General features: G+C 35.2%; 1 protein-coding gene across 6 annotated transcripts in view; it reads left to right on the top strand.

Annotated features, from left to right (window-relative positions):
* Positions 1-20,478, top strand: part of Cog1 (conserved oligomeric Golgi complex subunit 1) — a 580,539-nt gene that overhangs the window by 482,948 nt on the left and 77,113 nt on the right. For all 6 annotated transcript variants that reach the window (XR_016549365.1, XM_090403917.1, XM_090403919.1 and 3 more), the window contains exon 26: positions 6,696-7,005. Coding sequence is in view for 5 of the 6 variants with exons in the window: in XM_090403917.1 (XP_090260043.1) it covers positions 6,696-7,005 (310 nt within the window). In the remaining variant the exon portion in view is untranslated. The remainder of the gene's footprint in view (positions 1-6,695; positions 7,006-20,478) is intronic.

Consider the following 20,478-nt stretch of genomic DNA (forward strand, 5'->3'; position numbering starts at 1 on the left):
TCCAGATATTCTTGTTTATTTTCATTTTCCCCCCTTTCCTTATCCTGCTCATATCTGTTAACCTGCCTGAGTTGGTTTCCACAGTGACAGTCCAGTTACTTCTTTCTTGAGACACTGGAGTAAGAAAAGATTCATATGGGTTGGTCACCAGCCATCCGCAGCCTAGTTTGGTGGTGGGGCTGCTACCTTAGGACCTCCAAACTTGCCCTGAGTCTCCCTTCTCTCATTTGCACCTGACCCAGCATCCCACTGGGGTTAGGATGCAATCTTCCACTTGGTTGCTCAGGTTCCAGAATTCACCATTTGGAGACGGGAGCTGGATTGACTTGTAAAAAGAATGTTGTATATTCAGTATCATGAGAAGAGTGCTGATGAGCAAGCTAGGAGAGCATTAATCATTGTGAGAAGGTGAAATCTGATTTTGAAAAAGTAAGCTCATGCTATCATTAAAGTTTTTTTTCCTCCATCATCATCATCAGTGCCCATGGGTGTGATGCCTGTTGGTGTCCCATCCATTTTTCACCAATATTCCATTCTCCCCCTGTCCCTTGACAGTGACTCCAATCTTGCAAACTCTTTCCACATCGTTTACCCACTCTTGTCTTGGCCACCATCTTCTGTTCATATCATCCATTGTACTCAACATCAACGTTTTGATCTTTCTGCAGTTATCCATCCTATAGATATGTCCAAAGTGTGAAGTTTCCCTCTAAATTATTTTGTGCATTTGATTCTCTTTGCAGTTTACTTTTCTGTAGTTCTTCATGCATTACCTTTTGCAGCCATCTGATTCTTAGAAACTTACTATAAAATGTTCGTTCAAATGCCAATATTGTTTGTCCGAGTCTTTGACTCTTACCCATTTTTCAGTTTCTCACAACTGTAGAGTACTTGTGAATATGGGACCATTTACAACAGTCTCAACTTTGTGGCACAGATTTACTTTTCCCTATCTTGGTCAATGCCTGAAGATTTAATTTTGCTTTTCTTATTCAGGATTGCATCTCTTTTTTACAGTATAAATCATGAGCAATGTAGCTCCCTAGGTATGCAAAGCTACTAACTTCTTCCAGCTCATGCCTGTTGACCTTTATTTGCTTTTATCATCCTCTTCTCTCTGATTAGCATCATTTTATATATTATTTTGATGTTCGTTATCAACCCATATCTCTTTACTTCTTCACTTCACTTCACCACTGTTCTGTCTACTTTTGGTTTATACTATAAGTAATGATTGTCATCTGCAAATCATAAATTATTGATGTTTGCACTCTGAACTGAAATTCTCCTTATATTCATAATTTATTTTATTTCTCTCTCTCTTCATTTCAGGAGAGAGAATATCTGGTATTATTATGTGACACCTCCAACTACACAGCACAAATACCATCTACTATCTACCACCACCAATATATATTTTGTCCCAAATTGTGTGTATTCTCATGCTTGATTTGCCTGTATGCAGGATGAAAAATCTGAGTTTCTGGGCAAAAAAAAAAAAAAAACTGCTGCCTCCATATATGAGATCAGCTAATTCACCTTCACTTGAAAAAATCCCATATAAAGATTCCTCTCATCATGATGAGAATCAAACTGAAGTCTTTTTCCAATTAATGGGTGCATTTGTACCCTAGTTCTTCCATTTATGCTATGGAAGTGCTTTATATACTTAATATATCTTCATTTTTAATATGATGCCATTTGTTACTTTACCTAATTTTTCTCAAAACTCTGTTTTTCTAGTCTGATCAACTACTTTATTTCTGATCCAACTCTCAGATCCACAAGTTTAAAATTGTTTCAACACCTTCTTGTACATTTCTAGTTAGTGTTTTGATAAAATTCTGGCTTATTCCAATTAAGTTTGTTCAACTAGATTACCCACAATACCATTTTTGCTTATTCTATTATTGATTTCCATATTTAGTTTGCCATCTTCACAGAAAATGTACTCAACTAAATAGCTGAAATATCTACGTGCTCTGTAGGTTTTTCATTGAGAATACAGTTGATGTATTCTTTGCTTGACTCATAAATGTGATTTCCTTGTGTTTATGGGTAGAATAATAATAGTATAATTTAATTCCTTTAAAAAAATTATAGATACAGATCAGTCATTTTTTTTTATAAAGAGTTGCTCCTCATACCACAAATTAATTTTCTCATTCTTAGTACACTTAATATAATACTTATTCTAGAACAAATTGACTAACAGTTACACTAATTCTGAAAAATAAATAAAAACTGCAAAGGTAGATTGCTAATACTGAGCGAATACCACTTGACTAAATGTGTCTAACATAACATTTTTTTTTTTTTCATTTCCTGTGGTAGTCTCCAAATGATTACTGATCTCAAAATTAATGTTAATTAATTAAACTGATTGATTTTCCTGCAATCACTTGATAACCTTCATTTTTATTCTCTTTAATCCTTATTATATGCCTACTGGTTGACAGGTAGACATGCTATCTACTTGGCAAACCAGCTATGATATTCATTTGAATTCAACACAAGCACAGATGCTTATGAATGTATTCATAGGTGGTAGATGAATTTCATTACCCAGTGAGACCATCAGCCTGCTTATAGGTGTAATGAAGTGGCTTATAAATTTCTTTGTTTTTGCTCTGAAGCAAGATTTCCAAATAAATAGTTTACCACATTGTGTAAATTTATAGAACGACAGTTCTGTGGATTTACAATTTTTCTTTGGTGGGATTTGCATTAAAAAAGTGTGTTTGTGTGTGGATTGCATATTTTAATATGGAATTGTTTAGAGTGTAATGTTCACTGTTTATGCATTATGCATCCTGCTGTAAATATTTAGTCTTAAAAATAATCAAAGTATATTTTATTATTATGTGATACCTCCAGGGAGTCCAAAGACTCATTGAGGGAGGGCACCTACTCTACAACTCTATCTCCACCCAATTCTCCAACTAATCATCATCATCTACATCAATGCCATCTACTGCCAACCACCACTACCACTAGTATTTTCACAGACATTCGCAAACATTCCGGCCCATGGTGAGATTCGAATCCACAGCCTTTAGGCTGGTGAGCATATATGCTAACCACTCAGCCAACCAGGCCAGCATTTTATACAGCTGATGATTGTAACTGTCAATATGAGCTGTTGAAAGTTTCTTTTTTATTGGTTATTCTATAAATTAAATATGCCAAGAAATTATATTCTTGATTTCATCCTTTATCCAAGTGTAGGCAAACAAAGTTTGCACGTGAAGTCACTTAATGATTGGGATACTTATATATCTTCTTCTACTTCTCTTCTGTCTAAGACGGGTTGAGTCTTCTCTTGAGCAGAATCTTCCAGTCTTCTCTATTCCTTGTTGTTCGAAAAAAGTTCCTTATATGTTCTGCATCCCGAGATGTTATTTATTAATTTCAGCCAGGTAATTCTTGGTCTTCCGGGTCTTCTTTTTTTCAGTTGGAAAAGTATTGATTAGGATGTTAGGAAGTCTGTCTGCGTCCATGCGTACAGCGTGTCCAAACCATCTTAGTTGTTGTTTTCTAATTTTTTCTATTATTGTCTTTTTATACAATAGTTCTTGTATAAAACTGTGATGTCTGACTGTGATGTTTGTTTTCTTTTCTATCCAACTTGTTCTATTTATTTTACTTAAGCATTTCATTTCAAATGCCAGCAGTTTTTTCTCCTCTCTTTTTTTTAACTGTCCACGCTTCTGCTCCATAGATGACTGTTGGTATAATTATTGCTTCATATAATTTGATTTTGGCTTGCTTAGATATCTTGTTTGTTTTCCAGATTTTCTGTAATTTTCCCATGGTGGTCCATCCTATTGCTATTCTCTGTTTGATTGTTTTGAGTTCATCTATTGTTTCTGTTAGTTTTGATCCAAGGTATATGAAGTTGTCTATTTGTTCTCCGTTTAGGGTGGCTGAGATGGTAGTTCTGTTCCTCCCTATTTTCATCACTTTTGTCTTTTGTATATTTATTGTCATGTCATATGTTTTGCAGGTTTCGTTTAGCTTGTTGATCAACTTTTGTAGTTCATTTGGGGTTCTTGCAAGAAGGACGAGATCATCTGCATAGTTGATATTATTTATGTTTAAACCATTGACATTGATTCCAGGCTCATTGTCTATTGCCTTCTTTACAACTTCTCGATATATGTTGAATAGGCATGGGGCTAATGGGCATCCTTGCATTACTCCTTTTTGGATCTGTATGGGTCTGTTGTGAGTGTGTCCTTTTTAATTATTGCATTTGTCTTAGAGTAATATTTTATCAGAAACTGTATTATATATTTGTCTATTGCTTTTTCTAGTAGAATTTTAAGAAGGATTTCTCTGTTGATGTTATCGAAAGCTTGTTTAAAGTCCACAAAATAACAATATAGTTCTTTATGGTCTTCCTAGCTGAGCTCTGCTAGTCGGTGCAATGTGAAAATTTTGTCTATGGTTGAATAGTTTTTTCGGAAACCAGCTTGTTCTATGCCTATCATTTCTTCATAGGTGTTTTTTAATCTATTTTGTATAATTCTTATGAATATTTTATAGGTGTGAGGGAGTAAATTGATTGGTCTGTAATTTCTGCAGTCTCTTTTGTCTCCGTTCTTGTATATTGGGATGATCTTTCCAGTTCTCCAGTCATCTGGGATCTTTCCTGTTTGTAGTATTTTATTGAATAGGGTTGTTAAATATTCTATTGATATGCTGCCTCCATATGACCACAGTTCAGTAGGTATAGTATCAATGCTTGGTGCTTTATTGTTTTTCATCTGTTTTATTGCGTATCTAACTTCTTGTAACATTTTGGGTGATCATTATTTTCTTCTATTGTTGGCATTGTAGTTTTGTTTCCTTGGTGGAAGATAGTCTTAAAATGGTTTGACCAGATTTTTCTTATATATTCAATATTTCCGGTTTCAGTCATCTTGTTGTTTATCATTGTTACTGCTTTTGCTGAGAATCCCTTTGTAATTTCTCTTACAGTATCATGGAAGACTTTTAGGTTGTTTTGTTGGTATGCTTCTTGGCATTTCTTAGCTTTTTCTTCTAACCATTTTTCTTTGGCTTTTTTGCATAGGTTATCAACTTTATTTTTTAGTGCTCTGTATTTTTCTCTATTCTCTTCATTGTTTTGTTGGTTCACAAGCGTCTTGGCCTCTCTTTTCTCTTCTATGGTAGTTATGATTTCTTGGGTTATCCACTGTTTGTTTATTTTGGGTTTGGAACCTAGAGTGTCTTTTGCAATTGATAACACTGTTTCTTTTCCTTCTTCCCAGTATTTTCCGCTGTTCTGGAAGATGGAGGGTTTTAATTTCAAGCACATCTGTTCTAAAAATCGACTTCTGCTTGAGCTATCTTTTAGTTTTGATAGGTTGATGTTTTCTTCTTTTCTGATATTATTTTTCCTGTTGAATTTTATCTTCACTTTGGCAGTTAATATTTCATGGTCAGTGTCAAAATCAAAACTTCTTAATGTTCGTACATTATTTACTGATCTTTTCCATTGTTTGTTTATGATGATATAGTCTATGTAGTTTTTTATATTACCATCTGGGGATGTCCATGTATATTTATTATTAGGGCGTTGATAGAACAATGTGTTTGTAATCATTAGATCGTTTGCTTTACAGAAGTGGAGTAATTGTTCTCCTCTGTCGTTAAGCTCTCCGTGTCCAAATTCTCATCACATCTTTTTTGTCTGCTGTGAACTGTCCTATTTTAGCATTAAAATCTCCCATCACTATCATGAGTTCTCTATTTTTGGGATTATCTATTTCCTGTTGTAATTCTTCATAGAAATTTTCTATTTCTTCCTCTGAATGGTTACTGTCTGGTGCATATATTTTTATTATTTTAATTGTTTGACCTTTTTCTTTTGCTTGAAGTTTGGCTGTTATTATTGTAGGAGACACTGGGTTTATTTCAATTACTGAGTGTGTAAGTTTCTTTTCAATTAGTAATGCAACTCCTCTGTGTATGTTATCTTTTTCTTCCTGAGAAGTACAGTCTTCCTTCTGGTAAATCCATGAATCCATCTCTGCACCAATGTGTCTCTGATAAACCTAAAATACTCCATTTCGGTCTTTTTAAATTTTCCTGGACATTGTAATTTTCCACTTCGGTATAGTGATCTTATGTTGAGGGTGGCTACATATTTCACATCCTTGGCTGACCACATTGCCGATTTCTCACCTACTCTATGTGGTCTTTGAGTAGGCGCGTCGGTTGTCCTGTATGCAGTAGCACTATCTCGGTTTGTAGACTTTCTCCTGCTCATGAAAGTTACTGGCATAATAATGTAGCCAGCTTGCCATGCCTCTGCTACATCCTTTGGTCCACGGCTCTTTATTCTTTATTCAGAGCAACCCATTTGGGTTTCCCCCATCCTCCATCCAGGGGATGTGCCTGGTAGGAGTGTGGTTTCTCCCAAGTTTATATATAGAGGCTAATAGCACACTTATATATAGAGGCTAATAACTTCATATCGATTGCCTTAGTATCCCATAATGCAATGCGCCTCTTGCATCTTTAATTTATTGTCAATGTGAGCTGAAAGTGCATTTGAAATTTTGCAAAATTTAAGCACATGCAAAGAATAATGCTTGTAGCGAGGTAAAATCAGAAGAAAAGCAGTTATTTTAAAAATGAGAAATTCTAACTTTTTTATTTTTATTTTATTTTTTAATTTCTTGGAGGTCAGTGAGGCAGGAAATGACACTTCATCTCTTTGCTAAACTTCTAACACTTTATGACAAGGCTGTAAAAGCATGGCAAGATGAAAGCCGTTACAATTCCCATCTTCTTCAAACCAGAGCTCTACAGCTGCTGTTTGACCTTCAGTTTATTGTAGGTTTGATGGGACCTAAAGATAGTTCAAGTAATCCACTAAGCCAACAAGCCCGACACATCATTTCTCAGCTGGAAAGCCAGATAGATCCATTTGATTTAGATGTATTCACTGCTCCTCTACAAAGAAATCTACGACAAGCTCTGCACAGATCTTCGGTAAGTTATTACACATCTTATGTATAAGTTATACACACACACACACACATGCCTATGACCCCCATTTTCCATTAGTTGCATTTAAATTATTCCTTAGTTTGCTAATAGTATTATATATGCAGGCCTCAGAGTAGTAGAAAAACTATATTTGTTTTCATTCCAGCCATGCTTTGTGTAATTATCCATTTACTGTGTGTTTTACTCTTATGATGGTGTGGTGAGATATTGTATGGCACAGCTTTTTTTTTCTTCTTATAATAATGTTTTTCAGGTTGAATATAAGTATTCTTTTGTGATGTTTGTTATCTTAATTTTATTGGTGAATGTTGGATTTTTCTCAGTGTATACACTGAGAAAATTCATATGCACAACAATATACTCAGTGTATGCACTGAGAAAAATCCAAGGTAAAAATTGTGATAATTGTTACATCTTCATCAAAAAATGTCAAAGGTTTATGGACTGTTGGGGTGAATGAAAGAAAGAAAGTATTAGAGTGTAAAAAGTGCAATGACAGACTAGAGCATTCCAAAAAGGGGGATAATATTGCCAAGAATAGGCAGAAAAATGCAGACAGAAATGAAGCATCTGAAGGATGAAATTAATTTCTAAAGAAGCTGTTGGTTGATGTGATTGGGATGGGGGAGATTAATAGCATGAATTAATTATCAAAGGATGATTGTGAAGCATCATATAGGGATTATCATTAGTGGCGTGATGAACAACAGAGTATATAAAACATGTTTTTCATCTGGCACGTTGAGGTAAATAACTTGTTTTGCATGAAAAGAAGGAACAGACATCAGAATTGGTGGTATTTGTGGGCACAAATAAATTGAATGGTAAAAAAAAGAATGTGTGAAGCAATTTCAGGAATTTGTTGCAGGAAGTAAAATATAATAGTGTCATGAAAGTGGTTAGCATGCTACCCAGATATGATAATAGTTGAGAAGGAAAGTGGAGATTTATTCTTATTATTACATGACACCTCCAGGGAGTCCAAAGACTCATCGAGGGAGGACACCTAATCTACATCTCTCTGTCTCCACCACTCAAATCCACCAACTACAACTAACTGCAATCACACCAATGCCATCTAATGCTCACCACCACCATCACTAGTAGAGATAATGGATGCAAGATGACTGAGTTGTATTTAGTTGGTGTATGTATAAAATAAATCTGGAGAGGAAAGTGGAGTGGTTTAAGTTGATGGATGGCATTTGAATAGATTTTGATGTTTGAGATTTGGAGCAACTATTATTTGTTGAAAGTGCACAGAATAGAAATAAAGGTCAGTGGAACTTATGATCAGAGAGATTGTGAAGTAGGTTGTGGAAGGACAGGATGAAGAAGAGATTATGGCAGGAAGCAGAGTGATGGAATGGATAATAGTGGAGATGACAGGGATATGAATAGAAAAATGAGTCAGGACCAGGGAAAGGGAGTTTTCAGAGCAGAGAGAAATGTACTGTAGCAACTAGGATAAAAAGTGATGGCGTTGGTGGAATATCCTCAAAAAGAACAAGATTGTTATGCTTGTGTACTGATGTAAAGTGTATCAGAAATCAAGGGGATAAGTTTGAGTATGTCCAAAGAAAAAGAATTGGTTTAAGAGAAACTTGATTGTCTGAGAATGATATACAGAACAGAAATGAAGAGCTAGCATCTTCCAGAAAGGATAGGAATTTGACAAGGGAAAAGAAGTACTGTTAATGACAGCAGAGGAACTGTGTTCACTAACAGTAGGAGTTGAAAATTGTAGTATATGCAAATATTTTGATACTGTTTGTTATTAGGTTGAAATGACTAGAATAGTAATGAAACTTATTTGTGCCTATGGTCCCATTGTAGATTCATCTAAGGAAGAAGTGGAGGAATTTTTCAAGTCATTAGAGAAGGCAGCTGACATAAAGAAAATGGGAAACCTGGTCCTTGTTGGAGATCTAAAAGAGCAGAGTAGGAAATGAATTCCAGGTATACAGAAATTGGAGATGGGGGGTGGAGAAAAGGGCAAAGTTAATAATGATGGTAAGTGCTGCTGGATTTCTATTAAACACACAAGACTAGCCATCACTAACATGACTAGTTTTGTGTTTCAACATAAAGTTGAGCACAAATTCACATAGAGAGAGAGAAGACTCATTAAAAAGGAAATATCTCATAAATTATATTATCTCTGATAGTGATATATTCACACTCGGTATATAGAGGATTTGAAATTGGAAATGGTCATCACTTAATTTTAAAAAATGTAGAATTAAAATGAATATTATATTGAAAAGAAATACATGTAGGAAAGTTTTAAAAAGAATTAAAGCTGTGCAGTTTTTATAGGTGAACTCAACTCAGTTATGCAAATATTATTCAAGAAAAAAATGAGACTTCGAATTCAAGAACCAAGCATTGGAATTGCTGTTGTAAACTCTGAATAAAACATTTACATAAACATCAGCTTGCAAGGTATGTGGCATAGTCTTCAAGGATAGAAAAATCAGAACTCCATGGTAGTTTCAAGAAGCTAAAGAGGCAGTCCTAAAAAAGAAAGCATATTGAAAGTTCTTAAGAGGTATATTGGCAAATGCCCTAAGAGAATATAGGGAAAAAAAAAATATATATATATATATATATATATATAAAGCTAAGCTATGTGTAAAATTAGCTAAACAAAAGTCATGGAAAGACTGGTAAATATAAAGAAGACAAATATTAGGAATGTGGCAAATGTTCTAAGGTTAAAAAATTTTTTGAAAAGCTTTAAAATGGAGGGAATGGTACTTAAAGGAATCAGAAATAATGCTGGCATGAAAACTAAAGATATTCTAGTAATTTGGAGTTTGAACGATTGTTAAGTGAAATAAGCAGTGAGAGAACAGTGGTAGAAAATATTTTACCACTGTTTGTACTTGAGGTAGAAAAAGCTATCAAAAAGCTTAAAATGTGGAAAGACAGCCAGAACGGATGATATTTGACCTGAAATGATTCAGAAAGCCTGGTCACGAGATTGAATTCTGGATAATTAGAGTAGAGCTCAGAGCTCATGGTTTCCATTTAATATTTAGTTACTAATATTACTAATATTTAGTTCTGGTAAAATTTATGCAAGCATATTTGAGAGGAGACGAAGAAAAATTGAGGAAGAGAAACTTTGAGGATAACAAGCTAGTTTGGCCAAATTGATGTTGTCAAGATCAGATTTTCACTTTATGACAAATAGAGAGAAATCATGGGAATGTAACAAAAAAGATCTGTAGTTGAGTTTTGTAGATAATGAAAAAAGCATATGAAGGTGCTAAGAGAAAACTGTTCAGAATGCTACAGGTATATGGGATAAACATATAGAGCAATATTGGCATTTCTGGGTGTGTTGATAAAAAGAAAATCCAGAAAAATATTTTCATTCTCATAGTTATTTTCATACACCACCACTATAGAAAATTGGGATCACAAATACTCTATAGAAGCAATCACTAGTGATATATCTTCTCTCTAAGAAGAATGTTTTTCATGAATTCTACCTGCAAAAGGTTGTACATTTATCATATGTTGCAACATTAAAGTAGCATTCTACCTAGTGAAACTATTCACAATGAATAAATTAAATTAATGACCCCCATATACTCGGAAAGTAACACATATTGATAGTATGTGTTATGTGCTATGCCCTATAAGTGTTGTTTTGCCATTTTAAGGATGTTATGGCCTCACTCTCAGCCATTGTCAATCTCAGAGATAATATTATTAAATTTGACCTGGACATATGAAAATATAAACTGCAGATTGTAGGCATAAGTTTCTGTAGTTTAGCAGTTCAAAAGAATGGCAGAGCCTGGGATGATTAAAGGAGATGTAAAAGAGGTGGAAGTGGCTTTTTATATGGAAATTGTGAATGGTGATTTCAAATTTACTCTTGTTCAATTACTGGTGATTTGGTAAAACATTTCATAATACTGATACTGATTTAATGGCAAATTACCAGCAATTTCTTACATTTCCAAAAAAACTTCTCTGCTATAATATAGATATGTAAGCTGACATAGTTAAAAAAAATAATAATTTTACAGCTAATAAATTTATTTCACATAAGTTAAACTTTTATTATTATGTGACACTTCCAAGGAATTCAAAGACTCATCGAGGGAGGGCACCTACTCTATAACTCTCTGTCTCCATTTATTCTACCAACCACAGCAAACTGGCACTACCATCATCATCTACACCAGCACCATCTACTGCCCACTACCACTAGTAGTTTTTTTTTTTTTCTGCATTTTCATCTTTAATTTTTTCAAAAAAAAATTATATTGATAGACAATCAATAATTAAAAGAATTTTATTGAGACATAAAACACAAGAAAAAAAAAATATTTTATTCTAAAGAAAATATATAATATTAATATTATATCTATAAATTATAAATGAATAAAATTTTTATTTAAAAGCATAAATAGTAACTTTAAAAAAAGGAAAACAAACATGTATAACTCAACATATGCTTTTTTTAATTGTGTTCTTTTTTATTAAAGTGATTGCATAGAAAACATAGCTTATCAAGGCTGTGGCTAGTTTTTGTGCAAATCAATCCAGCAATGGCAAATGTTCTCTCAGATTGGACAATTATTGATCAACTTGTCATTTCTTCTTCTGTGGTGCATTAATCCAAAGATTGGTTAGTTATAGTGGCACGTCATGACATCCTGTCTTGTGACCTCCTTTTTATCTCTTCATAACTCTTAGCACTGGTAGCATCATTATGTTATTTATATGTAAAATTCTTTGTCTGCCTCGTGGTCTCTTTCCTTGTACAGTCCCCTCCATTATTTCTGTAATCAGTCTCTCCATGCCTCAGATAGTGTCCAGTTAGGCTTTTTCTTTTCTTATTGATGAGATTTATTAGTGGCTGCTCTTCATGAACTATATTTAGAACTTCTTCATTACTTTTCTTTCTGTCCAACTAATTTTCATCATCTTTCTCCAGCAATGGAGAAAGATGATGAAAAAGGTCAAATGTCTTCAACTTTTTGATGTTTTATTAGTGTCCATGTCTCACAGCTATATAATGCAATGCTCCATATTTATGCTTTCACTAGCCTTTTTTTGAGCTGGATGCTGAGTCCTTTACTGGTGAAAATGTTTCTTCTAGTCTAGAATGCCTTTTTGGCCAAGATTATTCATGCTTTAATATCTGATTGGTTTCTTCCATCTTTTGTGATAAGAATTCCAAGATATTTAAAGGAGGATACCTATTGTATTGGGTTATTTATTTCCAGGTTTATTTTCATTGGATCTGATTTGTTTTACTTGTAATTAATAGTTTTGCTTTCTTATAATTAATTTTTAGGCTGTACTGTGTGAAAATTTTCTCCATCTTTGTCAGGGTGGATTTCAGTTTATCTTTGTTATCAGCTATAACTGCTATGTCATCTGCAAACCATAGCCAGTTAATTTCAATTCCATTTATCTTAATTCCTGTTTCTATTAGTTCTTTGAATTTATTTATTGCATCTTTACTGTAGAGATTAAACAGTATGGGTGAAAGAGAGCAACCCTGTCTTACACTTCTACATATTCTTGCTATTGCGGTTTCTGTTTTATTGCTGGCTGATTCTATTAGGGCTTCTTGGTACTTATAAAGATTAAATATGGGCCTTCTATCTCTCCAGTCTACTTTTATTGTTTTTAGGAGGTGAAATATTTGGTTCCAGTCAATATTATCGAAGGCTTTCTCCAAGTCAAGAAAGACTATCAGAGTATTTTGATTCTTTTCAAATCTTTTTTCGATAACTGTTCTTAGAGCTAGAATTGCTTCTCTTGTTCCGTGTAGTTTCCTGAATCCAAACTGATCATTGGCAATGATCAGTTTGGATTCAGGAAATATACTCTTCAGCCTTCTTTGTTAGTCTTTTTTGTATAATTTTTAGTATTATATTCGAAGCATATGATATTAAGCTTATTTATTTAGGAATGGGTATGATAGAGCATTGTGTAAAGTCTTTGAGAATGATCCCTGTTTCATATATATCTTTTATGATCTTGAAAAGGTATGACTTAGTTATGTTTCCTGAATATTTTATTAATTTTGAGAGGACGTTATCAACCGACAATTCATTTAGTGCCCAGTTTCATCTTCTATTGCCTTGGCATCTGGATCTTTTCCACTATAAAGATCTTCTAAGTACTCCTTCCATCTTTCTGAAATTTCTTCCTTATATATAATTTTGTTCCCCTGTTTATTTTTGATAATTGTGCTTCTTGTCTTGTTTTGTTGGCTTATTCCTTTTATAATGTTATAAGCCTTATCGATTCTCCCAGTCTTTGTAATTAAAATGAAAAGCCAAAAGGCTAGTTTTCTGGCAACTTAATAGATATTAAAGGGATAAAAATTCTATGTTGTTATATAGTCAGTAAGTGAAACTCAAGATCGAGAACTACGATCTATGAGTTTCAATGCCAAAAAACTATCAGCGAAGGCAATTCGAAGCAAAGGTGGAGCAAGATCCCTCACTATTCTTGATATTCTCTCATAATGTAAAACACAGCTCCTAGGAGATGTAATACTGTCATTACATTATGAGGAGAGGTCACTACCCAGACCGGTTTCAACCTTTTTTGAGGTCTCAGGTCTACCTACTCACTGATGAGACCTCAAAAAAGGTTGAAACCGGTCTGGGTAGTGACCTCTCCTCATAATGTAATGACAGTATTACATCTCCTAGGAGCTGTGTTTTACATTATGAGAGAATATCAAGAATAGTGAGGGAGCTTGCTCCACCTTTGCTTCGAATTGCCTTCGCCGATAGTTTTTCGGCATTGAAAATCATAGATCGTAGTTCTCGATCTTGAGTTTCACTTACTGGCTATATAACAACATAGGATTTTTATCCCTTTAATATCTCCCAGTCTTTGTTAAATCTTCTATTTCTATACATTTCTCTATATGCCATTGTTCTTTTGCTTCTTGTCGAATTTTGCAACTTGTCATTAGGAAATCAAATTTTAAATAGTTTTAAATATTTTCTTTTTATCTTTTTCTTCTTAAAAATACATCTGTTCCTTTCTTGTATTACACTATCTGATCAAAAATATCTGTGTATTCTCTTCATAATAGTGAATATAGCTGTACATCACAACTACGGCTTTTGCAGGAGTAAAAAGAAGCATACAGTCTTACAATCTTCTTAAACAAACATCGACAATAAAGTGACCTGTTCTGAAGAGCTTGGATACTTTCAACATGGCACTATCATAAGATGCTACCTTTGCAGCAACTTGATTCAGGTTCAGGAAATTTCTGCTCTGTGAAGTGTAAATGCCTAGAAGCAACAACAGCACAATTACAACCCGGTAGGCCATGCAGATCACTAAGCAGAACCTTCAAGCATGCAGTGCAAAAAATCACCTATCGAACACTCACCACCAAGTTCCCAAATGCCTCTGCCAGCACCATAGCTGTTTACTGGGAACTGAAGAACATGGGGTTCTGTGGCTGCACAGCCACACAAAAGCGTAACATCAGCAAGAGCAGTGAGAAGTATTGGGTGAATGGTGTAAAGCTCACCACTAATGGACTCTGGACCAATGAAAATGCATCCCAGTGATGAATCACGCTTCATCATCTGGCAATCTGATGGACAAGTCTGGTTTGGTGGATACCAAGAGAACGCAATGTGCCCAAGGGTTATGGCAACTGTGAAGTTTGGTGGAGGAGGGTTCATGGTTTGGACTAAACCCCTAATCCAGTGATAGGGCAGTCTATAATGAGATTCTAGACAGAACTGTCTAGAATGTACTAACTTTTTGGCAGCAGTTTGGTGAAGTCCCTTTCCTGTATTAACCCAACGCTGGGCCCCAAACCTAAGCAAGATCTGTGCGGGAATGATTTCATGAAGTTTGTGGGTGTCAAAGAACTTTACTGAGCAGCATAGAATCCTTATCTCAATCCCATTGAACACCTGTAGGATGAATTGGAATGCCAATTGTGAGCCAGGCTGAACTGCCTGACCTCACTAATGCTCTTCTGGAAGAAAGGAAGGAATTACTGCTTCAACACACCAAAATCTAGTGGAAAGCCTTCCCAGAAAATTAAAACTGTTACAGCAGCAAAGGGATGAGCAGGCATCTGGATATTTTTTTGATCAGATAGTCTAGAATTTTAGCTTTTTTTTTTTTTTGAGTTGAAGTTTCACTGACTACTTCAGTTTTTTCTTTATTTCCAAGTGAAATTTTTCCTTCATTGATAACTCAGTCGATTAACAAACTGAATCTGAAGTTGCAGTATTCTCAGACATGGAATCACTAACTCGCATTTGAATTATCTGTTTCTTTATAGAATGCCTTTATAATAAAATAAAGGCATTCTACAAAGTTCACAGTTGAAAGTTTGTTTTTCACTTGGTTAGACTATAATAAATTTAGTTTAATCCTTTATCCAGGTGTGAGCAAACAAAGTTTGCACCTGAAAATATCTCCAGGACTGGGGGTAAGGTAATACAACACCGGGAAACTCTTAGCAAAGGTGGAGCAAGCTAACATCACTCCTATCTCAGTATCTCCCATAATGCAAAACACATCTCCTTGTGGATATGTATAATGTTATGCATTAAGGGTCGACCTTTATTGAGGTTTCTTCAGTGGGAGCCAGGCCCAGAAGTGGAGATACCAGGCAGAAGCAATAGCGAGGTCATCTTTACCTATAGGAGTTGCCAAAAGGTGTGTCACCTTTTTATTAAATTACTCTGGATTTAGAGAAAGATGTTGAAAATTTATTTTTCACTTGGTCAGACTATAATAAATTAAGTTTAATCCTTTATCCAAGTGTGAGCAAACAAAGTTTGTACCTGAAAATATCTTCAGGACTGGGGTAAGGTAGTACAATACCGGGCAACTTGTAGCAAAGGTGGACCAAGCCTTAATGCATAACATTATACATATCGCAAGGAGATGTGTTTTGCATTATGGGAGATACTGAGATAGGAGTGATATTAGCTTGGTCCACCTTTGCTACGAGTTTCCCAGTGTTGTACTACCTTACCCCAGTCCTGAAGATATTTTCAGGCGCAAACTTTGTTTGCTCACACTTGGATAAAGGATTAAACTAAATTTATTAAAGCCCATAGTTATTTTCATTATTATATATATATTTGTATATAAATTTACTAAAGGGGGAACTCATCACATGCTGTCATTCATGTTACTACAGCAAAAAAAGAGCCATCATCAATTGTTTTAATAAAACATGATGTAAATTTTGATGGAGAATCCAAATTAAGCCTAAAATTAAGCATTGGCAGTTCAGTCAACATAGAAACAGAAGAGAGGAAGTTGTTTCTAGGCTGAAAATAGGTCACAGTCATTTGCACATTCAAATTTACTGAAGGCTGATGACACACTGTTGTGTGAACGATGGACACACATCTCAACATTCATTATGTTCTGGTACTAGCTTCACTTGATATATGAATGAATTGTGTGCTAATCTTTTTGGTGTTTAAGATCCACCTAATATACCATTAGGTGGATCTTATCAGACTATGACAAAATGCATGGGGTTTTCATCATCATCATCATCATCATCATCATCATCAAATTCCTGATATATACCCCCAAGAGGTGTACAGGATATTATAGTACTACGTCGTGAAAACATACATTATTACTAACTTCCTATCTACAATTTTCCTCCAAATCAGTCTGTTACCTATCAAGACTCCAACATTATCAGATCTTATATTTCTATCTTCTATGACACTTTTTACTGTATCAATCCACTTATATCTTGGTCTTCCTCTGGGTCTTTTTCCTGCCAACCTAACAGAGAACACTTGTTTTGCTAATCTAATCTTTCCTCTCCCATTCTATTTAAGTGACCATACTACTTGAGATTAGCTCTGCTAACACATTCCTGGATACTGAAAATGCCAAGTTCTTTCCTAATATCCTCATTTTTAATATGATATTGCCATTGATGACATCTGTTTATGCCTCTAATCTTTCTCAGAACTCTCATATTTGGTCTTTGGTCAAGAGTTTTACTTCTGATCCAGCTCTCAGATCCATAAGTTAAAATTGGCTTGAATACTGTCTTGTATACAGCTAATTTAATGTTTTGGCTAATTTCTCTCTTATTCCATATAAATTTATTCACTTGACTTCCTACCATACTAGCTTTGTTGATTCTGTTGTCTATTTCCATATTTAATTTACCATCTTCACTAAAAAATGTGCCTAAGTAGCTGAAATGTTTTACTTGTTCTATAGGTTCTCCATTCACAATGCAGTTGATATTTTCAATGTTTCTGCCTATTTTCATTGTCTTTGTCTTTTTAATGCTGATCTTCATACCGTATCTATTACAACAGTTATTCACTTTAGTGGGAATCTTACAGATTTGTAGCGGATTTATTTAGAAGTATAACATCATCCACATAAAACAAAGAGCTGATATTAACATCTCCAATTTTGGTATCAGGCTTAATACCAATTTTCTTCATGATGTGATCCATATAGATAATGAATAACAGAGAGATAATGTACATCCTTGTCTGACACCAGATTTAACATTAAACCACCTTCCTGTACTTCTTTCTATTCTAACTGCTGACTTACAACTCAAATAAAGACTAAGTATTGCTTGATATAATGCCCCATTGACACCATATAACTGTAGCGTTTCGAATAGCTTCTCTCTTGGCACCTTGTCATATGCCTTTTCCAGATCTTTGTTATATTCCCATGATTTCTCAACTACCTGTCGTGAAGTGAAAATCTGATCCTGACAGCCTGTATTTAGCCTGAATCCAGCTTGTTCTTCACCAAGCTTCTCCTCCACAATTCTTCTCAACCGTTTTTCAAGTTTGCTTGCATACATCTTACCAGGAACACTCAGTAGACAAATACCTCTGTAATTCTCACATTGAGTTTTATTTTCCTTTTTATATATGGGTACTATGAGAGCTCTACTCCAATCATCTGGAATTTGTCCCTCTGTCCAGTCCTTCTGAACTATTGTTATATATAATAAATTTAGTTTAATCCTTTATCCAAGTGTGTGCAAACAAAGTTTGCGCCTGAAAGTATCTTCAGGACTGGGGTAAAGTGGTACAACACTGGGCAACTCCTTGCAAAGGTGGAGCAAGATACCAACACTCCTGTCTCAGTATCTCCCATAATGCAAAACACATCTCCTTGCGGATATGTATAATTTTATGCATTAAGGGAAGAGCCATTACCCAGATTAGTTTCGACCTTTATTGAGGTCTCTTCAGTGAGAGCCAGGCAGAAGCATTAGCAAGGTCATCTCCTCCTATATGTGAGCTGCCAAACGGTGTGCCACCTTTTTATTAAATTACTCTGGATTTAGAGAAAGATGTTGAAAGTTTATTTTTCACTTTGTCAGACTATAATAAATTTAGTTTAATCCTTTATCCAAGTGTGTGCAAACAAAGTTTGCGCCTGAAAGTATCTTCAGGACTGGGGTAAAGTGGTACAACACCCTTTGCAAGGAGTTGCCCGTTGTTGTACCACTTTACCCCAGTCCTGAAGATACTTTCAGGTGCAAACTTCGTTTGTACACACTTGAGTAAAGGATTAAACTAATTTTATTATACTCTAACCAAGTGAAAAATAAACTTTCAACATCTTTCTCTAAATCCAGAGTAATTTATTAAAAAAAGGGTGGCACACCATTTGGCAGCTCGTATAGGAGGAGATGACCTTGCTAATGCTTCTGCCTTGGTATCTCCCCTTGGGCCTGACTCTCACTGAAGAGACCTCAATAAAGGTCGAAACTAGTCTAGGTAGTGGCCTTTCCCTTAATGCATAACATTATACATATCCGCAAGGAGATGTGTTTTGCATTATGGGAGATACTGAGACAGGAGTGTTGGTAGCTTGCTCCACCTTCGCAACGAGTTGCCCAGTGTTGTACCACTTTACCCTAGTCCTGAAGATACTTTCAGGTGCAAACTTTGTTTGCATACACTTGGATAAAGGATTAAACTAAATTTATTATAGTCTGATCAAGTGAAAAATAAACTTTCAATATTGTTATATATGTATCTTATTAATTATATTGGTCTTAACTCTCCTTTTATTAATTACTTTAATTCTTGCTTTTATAGTGTTCTGTCCTTCTTAAGCCCCTCTATCACTACTACAATCTGCTTTAGCTAAATTCTATCCTTTCTGTGGCCGCTCCTTCTATTGGATATGTGTGCAAATCTCAGCAAACAAAGAGAATGTCTAGGGCTTGAGTCAAATTTCCTTGGATGCAAATCTGGAATTAACTCCTTTTTAGAATTAAGAAAAATTTGTTTGTTAAAGCTGCACCATCTTATTTCCTATACAAGAGAAGTCTCCTTGTCTGAGAGTTAACAACCAGACTAACCTATGACTCTGGAATTTAGCTATTAATATACCCAATTTCAAACCCCTTAATGACCTTGTTCTAAATACAGTCGTGGCTAATCCCCCCTGCATTTGAATTCATGCAGGTCCTAATCTTAATGAGCGGTGCATTGATTTCAGAGATTAGGCAATTTTATATGGTAAAGAAAACATGAATGTTTATTCATTCTTTAGTACGTTATACAATTATCAAAATTACACGTAAATAAGCTGAGTTACACTTGCATGTAATGCTATTTAACTAGACAAAATCTCACCACAATCAACACCTCACATTAAAAGACAATATCAATCTAAGATGTCCTACTGTCATTCATTTTACACATTATGCAAGAGATTATTACATTCATTCTAAGGCTATTTGTCTATGACATGCCTCAACAATTCAATATCAAACTCTACTACAGCACACCTCTAGAATTACAACAATTAGATAGTGGATTAAATACTAGAGTCCTGCTACCAGTTAATAAGTCCTATCACATAATATACCAGCACTTTTCTACACTCTAGCTTTGTTCAGAATACAATGTAACTAGAAAGGTTTTACATTATCGACCATTCAGATCACGCTGGCGTCTCCTCGATCAATTTGCTGAATTCACGTGGCTAGTCTTTTCATTCTACGGTCCATTGTCTTCGGATACGACCAGCTAGTGATTACATTCACGAATCACCTTCTTGCCGATGTGGGCGAAACTACTCTGCCTGGATAGGTCCTCGTGGTTTGGCATGAAACTTCGGTCCTCGCTGACAGTCTAGCTGCACCGTTGTTATGCCTGGACTGGATTGCTACCTCACCGCATAGCCGCAGCTGACTATCGTTCTTCCCGACCGCTTGAACGACTTCCACCGATACCCGAAAGCCAAAAGGAGAAGAAGCAAAAAAGAGTCCCGAGCTCGTGGCGCCTAACTTCTTGTATCCTCGCGTAGCTGCTTTCCCTACTATGTCACTGATTCTGCACAGCCCTTAAGCCTTTTGCACTTTGTACTATCTTCTCCTCGTTACGTTTTTGCCGTGGATATCTCACACGCACCTCGGACCTTGCATACGTTACTGCCTCGGGT

This window comes from Typopeltis vanoorti, chromosome 14 (genome assembly GCF_054136105.1).
Source record: "Typopeltis vanoorti isolate ZY-2024b chromosome 14, IOZ_Tvanoo_1.0, whole genome shotgun sequence".
Lineage (NCBI taxonomy): Eukaryota > Metazoa > Arthropoda > Arachnida > Uropygi > Thelyphonidae > Typopeltis > Typopeltis vanoorti.